The sequence below is a fragment of the Artibeus jamaicensis genome, unplaced genomic scaffold, assembly GCF_021234435.1.
Source record: "Artibeus jamaicensis isolate MK-2021 breed Jamaican fruit bat unplaced genomic scaffold, CSHL_Jam_final contig_252, whole genome shotgun sequence".
In the NCBI taxonomy this organism is placed as follows: Eukaryota; Metazoa; Chordata; class Mammalia; order Chiroptera; family Phyllostomidae; genus Artibeus; species Artibeus jamaicensis.
In genome coordinates this window covers 2,146,616-2,163,023 of record NW_026521538.1, presented here as the reverse complement: position 1 = coordinate 2,163,023, position 16,408 = coordinate 2,146,616, and the positions used below count along the sequence as shown (strand labels likewise).

General features: G+C 48.5%; 1 protein-coding gene across 5 annotated transcripts in view; it reads right to left on the bottom strand.

The window, feature by feature from the left end:
- ZFYVE27 (zinc finger FYVE-type containing 27) overlaps window positions 1–12,317 on the bottom strand; it is a 39,134-nt gene extending 26,817 nt beyond the window's left edge. For 2 of the 5 annotated variants that reach the window (XM_037138963.2, XM_053662453.1), the window contains exons 1-7: window positions 12,125–12,317; window positions 10,737–10,934; window positions 6,612–6,682; window positions 5,016–5,202; window positions 2,069–2,164; window positions 912–1,024; window positions 89–228 (exon numbers count right to left, since the gene is read on the bottom strand). In XM_037138963.2, coding sequence (XP_036994858.2) covers window positions 89–228; window positions 912–1,024; window positions 2,069–2,164; window positions 5,016–5,202; window positions 6,612–6,682; window positions 10,737–10,933 — 804 coding nt within the window. In that variant the 5' untranslated portion in view covers window position 10,934; window positions 12,125–12,317. The remainder of the gene's footprint in view (window positions 1–88; window positions 229–911; window positions 1,025–2,068; window positions 2,165–5,015; window positions 5,203–6,611; window positions 6,683–10,736; window positions 10,935–12,124) is intronic. The other 3 variants (XM_053662454.1, XM_037138966.2, XM_053662456.1) reach the window with 3 other exon arrangements.
- Window positions 12,318–16,408: the final 4,091 nt, after the last annotated feature.

Genomic DNA, 16,408 nt, shown 5'->3' with positions numbered 1-16,408 from the left:
AGGAGCCATGGGGTATACACCAGCTGGCAACAGGAAGGCGCTGGAACCTGCCCACAGCAGGCTCTGCCCTGGCAGTGAGGGTGCTCACCTCTGTGGGCGTGGGCACAGGCGTGCAGTCCAGCAGAACGCCCTTCTCCCCAGCATCTGGGGGCGGTGGGCTCTGGAAGGCACCCTCTTCCTGGGTGGGTTGCATCCGCCGCTGCAGGGATGCCCTGTACTCAGACACCACTACCCGGGGAAAGGAGTGGGGTGGAAGGCGGAAACGGGATGGAATGAGTGGCGTTTTGGGGTGTCCACTTCAGCCGCTGGCTGCCTCTTCCTCCAGCACCCCACCCTCTGCTGCAGGAAAGAGTCACCCTCTTAATTCTGAACAGGTCACCTAACCTAAGCCTCGTAAACAAACAGGAGATACCACCACCTACCCTGTAAGACCTCTATAGAGAGATTCGATGTAGTCAGTGCTCAATAAATCAGGGATTCTGCAGCTAACTGCCCAACCACAGCAAGGAAAAGGAACATAGCAACCAGCAGAACCTATGTAGAGGCGGCAGCCTCTGTGACTCAGGGCCTCTCCATACTGCCTCACTGCTTCAGAAGCCAGATGGCAGACGGGGACTCTGGGATCACACAGAGATGTGGCAGCAACTTCAGGGAGCTGCATCCTAGGAGTCGGGTGGCAGCACTGGGAAATCCGCGCCCCTCCGTGCCCCCGCCCCTCTCAGAAAGACAGAGGGACCCCTTGGGTAGCAGCCTAGCAGCCTCCAGTTTCCCAGCTAACATCCCAGAGAGACAGAGCCCAGGAGAGCCCTCTTGGCGTGGTGCTGCCCCCTAGTGGCAGGTACAGCAAACAGATGATCAGCTGCAGAGACAGATGAACAAGGAGCCCATCCCTCCGGCTCTCCAGGGCTTACCTCGGAAGAACTCCACATTCCCTAGAAAGAGGGTGCTGTTTAAAAGGGCAAAGACCCAGCACAGCGGCAGCAGATAGAGCACACAAACTGTGCCCAGAAGAGCCCCGTAGAACCTGGATGAACAGAGGAACCACCTGGTCAGAAATTCATAAGGCAACAATTTGGAGCACACACACATAGGGGTCAGGCAAGAAATAGCTCTGTGCCGTTCATGAATGGACAAGATCTGCTGACCAAACAATGGACAACAGAGAGGAGGCAGGCTTTACAACAAGTCACTGGTTGCCAAAGACAGACCCTGGAGAGGCCACCACGGTGGCTGAGACCCTGTAAACGGGCTCAACACGCATCACTCCTGTCTCCAGACTTAAGTCTAGAAAAAGACAAACTTGGCTGTGAATCCAGGTTTGCCGCTTCTCTGGCTGTGTGCTGTTAGAAAAGTCCCTTGGTTCTCTGGGCGTCACTTCCTTCACAGGTAAAGCGGGGATTAAAATAGCGCCCACCTCCTGGAGCTGCTAGGAAGGCGAGACAGTACACAGGAAGCGCTGAGCTCGGGCCGATGCGAGGGGCAAACTGAGTATTATCCACAGATAAAGGGCCTAAAGAACGTTCCTTCCATGGGATCCAGCACTTCCACCTTTGAATTTATTCTAAACATTTTTTTCAAAAGATTACAGCTAAACCCATAAAAATGTTCACTATAAGGTTAGTAATAAAAGTAAAAACTGACTAGATGTATAACAGAATGGTTCCATAAGTCCCAGTATATTCACCATCAATATTAATGTGGCATTACAATAATTCCAAAAGCCATGCAGCAGCACAGGAAACCATTTAGGATCTGTAATGGGGAGGGGAAAAGGAAGCACACAGAATCGTGTAGGCTATGCAGCTACAGTGTATACGCATATGATCAAACTAGCAGTTGATCTAAACAGGAGATCAGCTGCTATATGGGGATGGGAGTTATTTTCCTATTACTGAAATATTTTTACCACATCTACAAGGCGCCTGTCTACAGAAAAGCAGTGCGTTCCCGCCTACAGGCCCAAGTGCAGGGCCTTTCTCCCCCTGGGCTACAGGCAGCTGGCTCTGCCTGGGGCTCAACTCCCAAATTCCTCCAGGGCAGCAGTGGTGAAAGCGGAGGGGCCACTCACTGTGAGGACACGGCGGGGTTCTCCCAGTGCAGCACTCGGTACACGGCCTCACAGGTGCAGCACAGGCGACTCAGGAAGGCCTCCAGCTGGATCAAGCTGCAGACACAAGGGGCTTCTGTGAGCCACACACCCTGCCCCATTCACCCACAGGGCCTGACAGAGCTGGGGAGCAGCAGAGCCTGGGCCTTCACAGGCACAGCTGGCTAGGGATGGCTGGTCTCTTCAAACCCTCTGGAGGGGCCAGAGAGCTCAGGAGAAAGTGCACACACTTCAGTCCCTTTGTGGAACCCCTGCTGAGGTGGACAAAACAGGGCAAAGGTTCCTGCTTTGGTCTCTTTCTAGCTATTGCTGAGGCCAGTTACTTACGTTCACTTAACTGGGCTGCCGTTTCCCTCTATAAAATGAGGAGCAGGGTACCCACCTCACAGATACACGAGAGCTGTGAGGATAAATGGCAGGAGGTAGATAGGTCAGTGTGTCTCCACCTAGTGTATAAGGCAGGCTCACTTGGAGTGGGGTTTTTTTAAATGGATATACCCCAGAAACAATGCGCACAAGCATGTACAATGAGTACTCAGGTTTTGGTTTCTGGAGGGATCTTGGCTATTTCTAAAGCTAGGGTAGGGGAAGTATAAGATCAATTTGAACATCCTGTTGTACCATAAAGTAAGGAAGCACTCAGCCCTGGCTGGTGTGGCTCAGTGGACTGGGTGCTGGCCTGCAAGCCAAAGGGTCACTGGTTCCATTCCCAGTTTAGGGCACATGCCTGGGTCAAGGGCCAGGTCCCCAGTAGGGGGTACACAAGAAGCAACCACACATTGATGTTTCTTTTTTTTTAAAGATTTTATTTATTTGTTTTTATAGAGAGGGGAAAGGAGGGAGAAAGACAGGGAGAGAAACATCAATGTGTGGTTGCCTCTTAAGTGTCCCCCCACCCTGGGGACCTGGCCTGCAACCCAGGCATGTGCCCTGACTGGGAATCGAACCAGTGGCCCTTTGATTCGCAAGCCAGTGCTTAATCCACTGAGCCACACCAGCCAGGGTACATTGATGTTTCTCACTTTCTCTTCTCCCTCCCTTCCCCTTTCCATAAATAAATAAATAAATAAATAAATAAATAAATAAATATCTTAAAAAAAAAAGTAAGGAAGCACTCAAAAACGATGGGAGCATATCGAAAGAACACAGGAGCCAGTTCAAAAGAGACCTTACTGGCCAAATCTATGACAAGCTGAAACAAAACAAATAATAACACTAATGGATTATAATACTTTGAATTAACTTTTACAATCTTGAGTTCATATGGCTAATAAGAACTATAGTAGAATGCCAGCTAACAATGACAAGTAGAAAAACTGCCTTTACAATCATCACGAGAATAAACTGGTGAAGGCAAGACCCATCAATGGATTTGAAAGTGGTAGGTGAGCCCTGTGTGGCGTGAGTCAGCGGGGGTAAGGGGAAATTTACATAAAAGGCCCTATTAACACAACTGGTAACATTTCATTATGAACTCTATACTAGATAATAACACTAGTGTTAATGATACCAATGCAAATTTTCCTCATTTTGACTACAGGATTGTGGCTATATAAGACAATGTCCTTGTTCTTAGAAAACACGCTGAGGCGTCTGGAGTAAAAAGGTATCGGGATTGCAACTTACTTTCAAAAGGTTCAGGAAGAAAAGATACATAAATGTGGGGAGAGACAGATAAGAAATGTAGCAAAGTGTTAATAAGGGTTCTATCTGAGTAAAGGACTTATGAGAGTTCTTTGTATCATTCTTACAACTCTTTTGTAAGTTTGTGTTTTTCTTGTTTTTGTACTTTCACAACTTTACCAAGTCATGTATGGGTTTACTAACTACAATGAAGCATTATGCCATCTATATCTTAATAAAGATTGAAAGTACGTATTCCAGTTCACTTTAGCTTTAAATCATTTTCAAAGTAAGAAGTGTTTTTCTTTTTTTTAAACCCAGACACCCAGGACGCACTCCAGATGACTGACTCGGATTTCCAGGGGGCGGGGTGGACGCCACCAGGCCTCTGTTTATAGCCTTTTTTTTAAAGCTCCACAGATGCCGCTGCTGTGGGGGAGGGATGAGAACCCCACCGTGGGTCAAGAAAGCCCAGTTCGGGGAGGGCTCACTACACGGCAGCTGCTGTTAAAGTCATGTTAATATTATTCAACAGTCTTAAGGTGCTTCCTCTCTGGCCCTGGCTGGCTAGCTCACTTGTCTAGAACAGCATCACAATACGCCAAGGTTGCAGGTTTGATCCCTGGTCAAGACACATACAAAAATCGACCAATGAGTGCACAAATAAGTAGAGCAAGAAATCACTGTTTCTCTCTCTCTCTCTCTCTCCCCCTGTCCCTCCCCCCTTCCAGTCTCTAAACTAAAACAATTTTTAGAAGTATTAATTGTCACATTTAAGAAGTTTCTCCATAGTGCAGTGACAATGACTGATATTTACTGAACAATTCCTGGGTACCAGATACTCATTTAATCTTCACAACCACCTATGAGATAAGCCCATTATTACCTCATTTAACAGATGAAGAACCTGAGGCACAGGAAAGCTGAGCAACTTGCCCAATGCTGCACAGTAAATAACGGTAAGAGCTGGGACTGGAACTTAGGCAGCGGCTCACGCAAGCACATGCTAAGTCAAGACCCCGAACTGTCTCTCCAGTGAAAAGAACACAAGCTGTGAAACCACCCGAACCCAGATCCTCACCCCAGCTCGGTCAGTCCCCGGCTGCCAAAGCCCTTTTCCTCATCCACAAATGCAGGATAATAACAGTAGCTACCTCCCAGAACTGTTAAAAAGATGAAAGGAAATGCCATCGGTGGCTTGCCTAACACAGTGCCTGGTGCGCCCAGTGTGGCGGAAGGCGTGACTGTGACTGTCCCTCACCTCCCCAGCCCCTTCCATACTCACAAGCTCTTCACCTCAGCCACAGCCTCGGGGCGAGACAGGCGAACTCTCTGCAGGTCCTCCTGCCTCACGCTGTGATACTTCCTGCGCATCAGCTCAGACTCCGGCAGCCGTGCCCGGCACACCTCCTGCAGATAGCCCAGGAGGGCGGGCACCGAAATCACCAGGGCACCCACCGAGTACCACGCACCTGTGGGATCAACACCACTGAAGGTAGGTAAACGGGCAGCAAGGGTCCGGGGCCTCGCCCACCCAGAGGTCCACGCACTCACTCCCTCACCCACTCCGGGGTTCGGCAAGAAACAGTGTCTCCCCGCCACTCTCCAGCTCCGAGCCCCAGCTTCATTTCCCCTCACAACTTATCACATGACCAGTCACAGGTACGGCTGTCGCCTGGTCCACAGATGCAGACTCTGTCGGGCTGGGACTGTCCGTGCGGCCGCGCCAGAGCACCAGATCCGTGTTTTTAACACTCAGCACCTTCACTAGCACACAGTTGGTGCTTCGTACCCGGAGCCTGGCGGGGGGGGGGGGGGGGGGGGGGGGGGGCCTCCTGATGGCTGACAGTCTGACCTTTGGGCCCCTGGAAACCCTTCCTTCGGTGTTCAGACTATCCCAGACCATTATGAAGTGAAAATGGTGAGGCTGAGAGGAAATCCAAAGAAACTTCGATGCGCCTAAGGCAGGCTAACAGGGTGCTGGGCACAGAGCAAGTGCTCGTCAAATATGTCGTGTAAACCGATTTAGTCCGGAAATGTGATCAGAGGAACTTAACAGCTTAGGAATGATATCTGAGTTTCAACCAAGCAAAGAGCCCACTGGGCATCAGTGGGAGGTCTCATGTAAATTGGGTTTATTTTCAACCCACTGGGTCCACGTACCTCCCTGGGAAACAGAGGAGGCACTTGAGAAACGTGGGTCCCACGGAAGAACGAACACATGGAATAAAGGACCCGGCTCCTCAGAACAGTCGGTTCCTGTCCTCTGTCATTTCCCGAGGGGTTCGGCTTTTTTCACAGCCCTCTGCGAATGTGGCAGGCAGCGTGCACACCAGGGACACACTGAACGAAGGGACGATGCCCATCCTGAGAGGGACAGAGCAGCATGGCGAGACTCCAGCAGGCTACTCAGACTGGCGCTCAATTTAAAACTCACAAACTGCTTATTTCTGGAATTTTCCATTTAATAGTTTTGAAAATATTTTTAAACCCTGTGCTAGCACACAGTAGGTTGACACCATGGAAAGCAAAACCATGAATCCCTGCAATAGATTGGCCGCTTACTCCGTGTCACAGAGCTAAGTGTTATAGACAGAGCATCTATCTCACTCTTCCAACCACCCTCTGAGGGAAGCGCTTCCTGTCCTCCCTCCAGAGATGGAAAAAGGCCTTAAGTCACAATGCCAGCCCTGCCAGGATTCTAGCCAGAGCATGTCTCTCTCGAACCCGTGTTCTGACATCCTGCAGACACTGAAGGAGGCCAACTCTAGGGCCAGACCAGTGGCTCTTTCACACAGGACTGCTTCTTCCCCTCATTCACTCACAAAAAAAAAAAAAGAAAGAAAGAAAGAAAAACCCAGCCCCTGGAAGCAGTTCTTACCCTCATTCAAAGTGAGGAACAAGACGTTGAGGCCCAGGCAGGTCAGCAAGGAACACAAAGGTGTCTGCCACCTACAACACAGAGCATTCTGGTCACCAAAAATAAGCCAGCCATTCCTCCAGGTAGGAAGAGGAAGATGAGCCAACACAGGTAAGTCATTAAAACCAGGAGCAAGGGGACCCACCCTGGTTCGTGTGGCTTGGTGGGTTGAGCACCAGTCTACAAACTGAGAGACTGAAGGCTTGATTCCAGGTCAGGGCACATGCCAGGTCCCCGGCTGGGAACTGTAAGAGGCAACTGATTGATGTTTTTCTCCCTCTCACTTTTCTCTCTCTTCCTCTCTCACAAATAAATAAATAAAATATTTTTTAAAACAAAGAGAAAGAAGGAGGTCTGAAGCTCAGTGTGTCAAGGAGAAATGAAAAGGGGGGTCTCTCATTTGGACAGGCAACTGGGGGAGGAGTTCAAGTTACATATTAGAGCCTGGGGTGAGAAAAGGTATCCTCTCAGAACTAGAAGACCTGTAGAACTTTCTCCAAAAAGAAAAATATCCACAATGTTGTCTATGAAAAAACCTAGTTAGGAGTGCACTTTCCCTTTCTACCTAAGACTGTCTTTCCCTGGCTAGAGCTGAAACAGCGAAGACGTCTTGCTGGAGCATGGTGGAGCAGACCTATGCAGGCCAGAGCAGAAGGGCCCAGAGCAGGGCCGAGCAGACCAGAGCAGGGAGGACCAGACCAGAGCGAGGCGAAGCAGGCTGGGCACGGCAGGGCAGGGCAGACAGAGAGGGCCCAGTAGAGCTGTCTGGCCAGAGAGGGGACTGGCCCCAGGGCCACCTCACAGCCTGCTGTTTCCACAGCCCGTATCACAACTGAGCAATTTGCACTGAACAGTTTCCTTCTCACTGAGCCCTAAATTGGGGAGTCCTGTCGGTGCTGAGCTGGTGCCCACAGCCACCTGTTGACACTTACATCCCCCCCAGCACTGGGACGCGCAAACGAAACCTAGTTAATACCAGTTAGCCTGTGTTCTGCAAGGTTCTATTCTCTCTGAAAGGTGACAGTGACAAAGACTCTTCTTTAAAATTTTCCTTTATTTTCTTATTGAGATATAATTTACATATAGCATTGTTTTTTTACAATTTCATAAGAACATATATTCCTTGCTCAAGATTTTCTTGTTTCTGCAATTTCGAGAGTTTCTTTTAAACATACATTAATTCAAAAAGAGAAACACACTTTAATATATTAAAAAATGAAGACAAAACCAGGGTGTAGCATTCTCTCAGCAAACACGCTCTAAGTAAACAGGAAGGCTGGAGCAAATGAAGACCCACCTTTCACCACCGCCACCCAAGGGCGAAGGAGAAGCCCCACAAAGGGAAGAGAGACCAAGGACTGCTGAGCCCCAGCTGCTGAGGACCAGCAAACACTGCTGGCTTAGTCCCTGATAAAAGACATGTAATAGGGACAAAGGAGCACAGGCGTAGCCACCAAGCCCCTGACACCTACAGTCTAAAGAGCAGCATCAGTATATTTAAGGTCAGCCATTGGAGGAGAGAAACATATAGAAAAATAAATAGGTAAGTTGCTGGTAATCAATATATTCAGAACTTAAATGTATTTTTCTTTTGCTCTGATTGGGGTATTTCAGTTATTAAGTGAGCTTAACTAATTTATATGCTGCTTTTATTTCTTAACAGTTATAGCAAGGGAATGAAATGACCTCTCTCTGCCTTTCTCTTAAAATTCAACACACTCCAACTGTACCACCCTAATTAGGCCTCCAAACCATCTAGTGGCAGCTCAGGTCTAAGGCCAATCCCATTTCAGAAATAAGAGCACCACAGAGCCACTGAAGTCCCCTTCATTTTAAATACTCTCCTATTCTATCCATCTCCACTGACACTTTGGACATGGAGACCTACCTACGGAGTAGCTGATCCCCAAAAGGAGAAGTCTCTTAAAAATCTGCTGCAACTCTACCCTTCAGACCTAACAGCCAGAGCTCAAGATTAGGTCCCTCTTCAAAGCCAAATCCTCTTTACTCAGAAAAGAACAATCAAACGCACAAACTAATCTGACAGCCACTGTCACAGACCAGCGCTCTGCCTCCCCATGGCACAGAGACCGCAGCTCCTGACAGCTCCTTCTCTACCCAGCTTTAGTCAGTCCCACCAATTCCTTAGATTTCTAATTTTGTAAAAGGAAAAAACCTAACACGAGTGCCAAGAAGGTTTATAGACCAGTGGCAGAAAAAGAGAAGGGCAGGATGAATTTAACTTTTGTGTTTTGCCCCAAAAAGGCAACACACACACACACTTATGTACATACATATACACACCTGCACACAAAGTAGAAAACATCGGAGAGCACAGCCCCACGCTCTCCAGAGCCCGCCCCTCTCCTAGAGAGAACTGAAATTCATTTCCAAGAGTTGGTTACAGTGGGATTATAAAATGAGCCTCTCCTCATACTATCCACTATTCCATGCACCAAAAGTATGGTGACCTAACAGTATAGAATATTGCTCTGGAACACTGACCAGCTCATCTCCAGAGATAATGCCATAAATTAAATGGGTTCCGGGAAGAATACGAGAAATTAGAGACAGTAGAAAGTTAAAAATAAACCTCCCACTATGTCCACGCTGAGGTGAGAATGATTAATCAACAGTAAGCACCCTTAGATGCTAACCCAGCTCTGCCTCCTACTCTGCCTCCTACCCGCCTCTCTTGAGCATCTTGGAGGGTTGAAGGTCTTTTATGAGACTACGATAAAATTGGAAACTTCTCCCTAGAAATATACACGTGCCCACATATAATTTTTCATTCAGGTTCAGGAGCTTCATATACCCCTAAAGCCAATAGCACAGGCTCCAGGGTAAGAATGCCTGCTCTTTAGGAAAACCAGGTTTTGTGTATTCCCCCTGAGATGCAGTATTAAGAACATATAACCTTTGCCCTGACTGGATGGCTCACTTGGTTGGAGCATTGTCCCACGAACCAAAAGGTTGCAGGTTCAATTCTCGGTCATGGCACATATCTAGGTTGCAGGTTTGATCCCTGGTTGGGTGCATAAGGGAGGCAACTGATGAATGTTCTTCTCTTTCTCTCTCTTCCTCTCTCTCTAAAATCAAAGAGCATTTCCTCAGATGGGGATTTTTTAAAGAAAGAACACTTAAATTTTTTTAAATTCTTTTTAATTTGAATCTAATCCAACCTTTAAAACTAACTTGCAGTTTGCACCATGAGGAAGCAACCAGATATGTCTATGTAGGAAGTTCTCCAGAACAGTAAGCTGAGTCTCTTCAGCAAGTCACTGTCATAAAAGCAAAAACCATTTTAGATTGAGAAATACTTAAGAGGCTGAGTAACCACAGAGAATGTATAATCTTGGTCTGGAACTGGATTTGGCCAAAAAAAAAAAACAAAAAAACTGTAAATGATATTCTTGGGACGACTGAGGATATCTGAATATGAGCTGAGTGGAAGAAGATACCACAGAATTATTGTTAATTTTTATTAACTATGATGTTAATTTGCTTATGAAAAAAGTTCTTATTTAGAAATATACAGAAGTATTTACGGAGTGGGATGGCACATATCAGTAATTTAAAATACTTTGACATAAGATATAAAATGAGCTGAAAGGAGAAAAGGAAAATTATGGATGAAAATCAAAACAGAATAGAAACAAAAAAATTTGATACCCATAATCCTAAAGGATTAGTGAAAATGGTAACTGATTCCTCATAGATGTTTCTATTTCTTTACTTTATGTTCAAAATTATATCCCAATTTTATTAAATTAAGCTAATATTGGATGGGGGAAAACAGCCTGCTCCAGATATAGGAGGCCCAACGTTCAAGGTTAGCTCACAGTCCTATGAGCTTATTCAACCACCAAGAAGCCCTGGTGAGAGGCCAGATGGTTCCCAGTGCCTGCCTCTCCTGGGCTGGGCCTGAGACACATGGTGGGCCTGGAATAAGCCCAGAGGCCCGATGGACCTCCCAGAACCTCTTTTCAATAGGGCAGAAAGGATAGCTCAACCACACTGCCTAAATGGCCAGCCAACTACAGAGCAGGAAGACAGCAAGTCAGAGCAATTGTACAAAGTCTGTACCTGAGCAAGTACCGAACACCGTCACCTGCGTCCTTCAGGGGTTCCAGATAGATCTCCAGCCTCTTGTAGGACAGAACCAAGTTGAAAAGATCAAACGCCGGGGACTTGGCAGGGGCAGGTGGAGACTCCAGGGGAGCCTCGGGCATCGCGCTGGGACTGGCCTCAGACCCACACCCCTCGTGCTCCGAGGACTGCATCCTGCAACCATAATAATGCCCGACATTCACATCGCACGTCCAAGGCCCACCACCCTTCTTGCCTTGTTTCACGTGGTGCTCACAGTCAGCCTCGGAGATAGGTGGGCTACAGGCAGCATGTCCATCTCACAGAGGAGGACAATAACACTCAGCAAGCTGAAGTGAATTACCCAGATACAAAACGCTGCTCTTCTGAGTCTCCACGGAATGTTCTTTTCCCCACAGACCCCTCAAGAGCACAAACAGTAAAGACCAAGCACACAAGGTTGCCGGAGGGAGACAGCCTGGGGTCTCAAAAGAACTGATGTCCTGAAATATTTTTCTCCCACTCTTCCTCTGGTTGACTCCTACTTCTACTTCGGGTGTTTGCCTTAAATATCCCTCCCTTACTCGAAGTCTTTGCCAACACCTCCGGTCCCGACTAGGAGACCCTTCCCAATGCTCCAGGATCATGTGCTCAGCTTGACATCATTCATCACACCAAAGTAACACTCCCCGCTGTCTTCCCAAGCTGCCCCTTTTAATTCTGAGCTCCACCAAGTCAAGGACTACGTCTTCCATCCGCGAATGTCGCTGCTCGCAGAGAGCGCGGTGCGTGAGTGAACTGCCTGCCCTCCGGGACCCCAGCGCGACTCCCGCGCAGCCCCATTCGCCAGCCCTTCCCTCTCCCTTTGGTCCCAACAACTTCCCGGACCATTCCAGCCCTCTACCCGCCCCTCTGGCCCCACGGAGCAGTCACCACCTTCCGCAACGCCCCATCTCCCTTCTCTGACGAGGAGAACCACAGGAAACTCGAACCCTCTTGCCTAATTTCAAAGTCCCACCCAAACGCCAAGCAGAAAACAAGGGGGCGGGACCTCGGGGTCCAGAAACATTAACCAGTCCCCGGCAGTGGGGTGCAATCTAACGGCGGGGGGCGAGGGGGAGGGTGACAAAAGGGCCACCGGGGGCCCGAAATCCCCGCAGGCCGAGTTAGGACCGAAGGACCCAGGGCGGGCGCCAGGCAGGAGCGCAGGAGGGGGCGAAGCAAGTCCGGACCACCAGGTCGGCAGCCCGCGGATCCTGACCGGGCCCCGCGACCCGGACCAAGCAAGGCCACGCCCAAGGTCGCCCGGCCAGCAAGTGGCTGCCCCCAACTCCCCACAGTCCTCGCAGACGAGGGAGTGGGGAGGGGGCGGCACCTGGACCTACCCGGTCGCCGGGTTGGTGGAGGGAGGGGCCGGGACGGCCGGGGGGCACCGATGGGGCCGCTGGGCCCCGGAGCGTTCGCTCAGGCCCACCCCACCCCGACAGCGCGCCTCTCTCCGATGCCACTCTGAAGCCGCCAGTCCGGGAACCTCCTCCGCCTCCCCCGCCGCCGCCGCCGCTTCCTCCGAGGGCTCTGCGGCGGCGTGCCCGTGACGCCAGCGCGCTCGCCCCGCCCCCGACCCCCGCTCCCGCGTTTAGCTCCGCCCGCTCCGGCACAGGTAACCGCTCTCGCCTGCACTGCGCCTGCGCGCGTTTCCCTCCCTGGCCGGGCCCTGGCTTCACCTTCCCCTGCGCCACACGGTTTGCAAAATCCTGCTGAGTCCTGAAAGCAGACGCTTCCGAACCACACTGCCTCCGCCTCGTTCTGAAAGACTTCAGCAGGGTACAGTTAGACGCTAAACTGAACAATTTACGTCTGCATCCTCTACCCCCAACTTTGGCACTTATCTCTCCATCCTGGGGACTGTGAACCCACTAAAGGCAGAAACCTGTGTACCTCGGAGGCCTAGTAGAGTGCACAGTTCCATTCAGTTGTTTCCTGAGCATATTGTGCACAGGTGCTTGCTTGTGCAAGCCTTTCCCAACTCAGTCCACGTCTCGCCGTGTTGGTCAGTTAATCGCCCTTAAAGCACACACCTGATGGCTTTGCATTAGTAGTAATGCTAACACTTCCTGAGGGTTTACCTGCCACCAGGCACTGGACTAAGCTCTCCATAGGCAGTATCTTACTTAGCTACCCCTCCTCCAACAACCCTATCAGGGTTATCTTCACTTACGGATGAGAAATCAGAGGCATGTTAAAGAACTTCATCAATGTCACTCAGCCAACGTGCAACTGGAAGCTTGATTTGAACCGTATGTGTCAACTGACTGGTGCACCCAGTCATACCACCACCCATCTTAGTCTTAATTTACTGGCCTCATTCCCAGCTTCTCCCCTTCATGAGTCTCTTCACTTTAGCCAACTAAACCCCTCCATTGTTTGGGCATTGCTTTGTTTGTGCTGTGAGGTTAGGGAAGAATACTGTTCACTCCTGCTTTGGTCCAAATCCAATCCATTCATCTAAGCAGGAGTCAAATATCTACCCCTTCCCTGCTTGCCCCAGCTGGAAGCAATCATTTCTCCCTCCCAACGGCCAGAATGTAGACAGAATCCCACATGGAGTAGTCAGTCCCCCTTTACAGAGGGTGAAGTGGGATCTGTTCCAAGACCCCCAGTGGATGCCTGAAGCCCCAGCAGATAGTATCAAAACTTACATATACTGTTTTTCTTTCCTATACATACCTACTTATGATATAGTTTCACTCATAAATTAGGCACAGTAAGAGGTTAACAATAATAACTAATAATAAAATAGAACTAGTGTAGCAATATAAGTAAGGTGAATATGGTCTCTCTCAAAAATATCTTATTGTAGCCCTGGCTGGTGTAGCTCAGTGGACTGAGCACGGGGCCTGCGAACCAAAAGATCGCAGTTCGATTCCCAGTCAGGGCACATGCCTGGGTTGCAGGCCAGTTCCCAGCAGGGGCCAGTTCCCAGCAGGGGTTGCATGAGAAGCAACCATACATTGATATTTCTCTTCGTCTCTCCTTCCCTTCCCTTCTAAAGATAAATAAATAAAATCATAAATAAATAAAATTATTTTAAAAATATATATCTTATTGTATTGCACTCACCTTTTCATTTACAGAAAGCATTTTACAGCTTCTTGTTGGCATTTTTTAATCACCAGCACCATTATTCTTGCATTTTAGGGCCATGATTAAGTAAAACAATGATTATGTGAACACAGAACTGTGATACCATGACAGTTGATCTGATAACCAAGATGGCTAAGTGACCAATGGGCCAGCAGCATATGCTATGTGGACACACCAGGCAAAGGGATGAGTCACATCCCCGGCAGGACGCAGCAAAACAGCACAAGATTTCATCACACTACTTAGAACAGCACACAGTTTAAAACTTATGAGTTGTTTATTTCTATAATTTATATTTTATTTATTTATTTCCTGAGAGAGAGAAAGGAAGGGAGAGAAACATCAATCAGGTGCCTCTCACACGCACCCCAACAGGGACCGGTCCATAATCCAGGCAGCACCCTGACCAGGAATTGAACCAGAGACCCCTGGCCTTTCGGGATGATGCTCAACCAAATGAGCCACACCAGTCCGGGCTATTTCTGTAATTTTTCACTTAATTTATTGGACCGTGGTTGACTACGCGTAAGTGAAAGAGTAGAAAGTAAAACGGCAGATAAGGAGGGCTAATGTATACCACCAACTATATTAAAAAATATCCCTACTTGTTAAAGGAATGGGCTCAGCTTTGTGTCTGGCCCAGGCTTGTCAGCTGGACTCTGCCTCTTCTCTTTAGGAAGGGTCTAGAGGAAGTAGAGAAGAAAACCTTTTTCCTTCGATAGCTTAACTACCTGCAATACCACCATCAGTAATTTACTCCAAAGGTAAATTTCAGTTTCTCCTCCTCGGGTCTGTCTGGACCTTTGGCCTCAGGCTGACTGTGATTAGTGGTATTATTTGTTCTCTCTTCTGGCAGCAATGGAATTGAGGGATCTTATTCAAGAACTCTTAGACAATTGGCAGGGGCTGGGAAGGTAAAAATTAGAAGATACAAGAAGCCTCCAAAAATCAGGATGAACCCTGGCTGGTATGGCTCAGTTGGAGCATCGTCCCATAAACTGAAAGGTGGCGGGTTTGATTCCTGGTCAAGGCATATGACTAGTTTGGGGGTTTGGTCCCAGGTTCTGGGCACGGTGACACAGATGGGTGTTCCTCTCTCATGATGATGTTTCTCTCCCTCTCTTTCTCCCTCCATTCCCCTCTCTCAAATATCAATAAGCATGTCCTAGGATGATGTTGTTTTCTTTTTTTTAGGGCCAGAAAGGAACAACAGTCACGACCAACAACACCGAGCAAAGGCTCCCTGGTAATTAGAGACTGGCCAGCTTTCCGAGGTCTAACTCTGATTTTTTACAATCAAGTTCTCTTAGTTCCTCCTCTCCCTCCTCCAGCACTCTAAGTCTTCATTCTTTGCCTCAAATCCTGGTGCCACTGATGCTTTCCCCTGGGTAGGTGAAAGAAACTAAGGGAGAAAATAAAATAGTAGAAGTTAATAATTAATACCTTAAATTGACATTTTTCAGAGGTCAGTCTTGGTATTTATAAGTGACAGGGTACAGGGCCCACATATTGCCCATAAACCTCACTGTGGCTCTCGGAGAAATTCTAGAGGGAAACATTGGGTAAAAGAAACTAGAGAAAAAGGAGTGGGAAGCGAAGGGAGTAGCTGAGCACACCTTCCTCCACCAGATGGCTCCCTTGTGCACTCTTACACTGACTTGGCGGTTCAAAATCATCTCTGAACTCTGAGTTCCTGGCTGTGGTCTGTCACGACGTTTCACAGTACAGGCATACCATTACGCTTAGCTTTATTGCGTTTAACAGATTTTTTTTAAATAAATGGAAAACAAGACCCTCCACCAGCAAAAAAAGCACATTACAACCCGCTTTATTGCAGTGGTCTGAGACTGAACCTTAAACATCTCTGAGGTCTGCCTGTATACCAGATCTTTTAACACTTCTCGCTGTATTAGTCATCACTTGCTATGTCAAACTTATTTCAAAATTTAGTGGCTCCACACAATAATAAATATATATTATCTCACACTGAGTTTTGGCTTTTGGGTGGTTTTGGTCAGGAAATCACGCGGGATTTGGTGGACAGTTTTGCCTCAGGGACTTCAGGCAGTTAGGTCAGATGTCCTGCAGGGCCGCAGTCTGTCCTCCATGATGGCCGCCTCACAGGGCAGGCAGCCGATGTTGGTGCTCTCATGCTGACTGGCGGGCAAGAGGTTTTAGTTCCTTCTTGCTTATGTCTCTCCAGAAGGCATCTGGAGGGTCTTCATGATGAGGTGGTTGACTTCCCCGAAACGAGAGGTCCAAGAGGGTGCAAGGCAGGCAGCCACAGGTCTTCTGTGATACATCCTCAGAAGTCACACTGTCGTTTTCACAAAGTCCTGTTGGTTTCATGAGTCAGGCCCATTCAGTGTCCCATGTCCCATTGCATAATGGTAGGAGTATAAAAAAGAGCATGACTACCTGGGGCCACCCTGCAGGCCATCTTGGATGCTGCCTACTAAGTGCTTTCAACTTAGAAAGCCCTTTCCCTCCACCTGACCTCCTCCCACTCACCTGTTAATATCCAG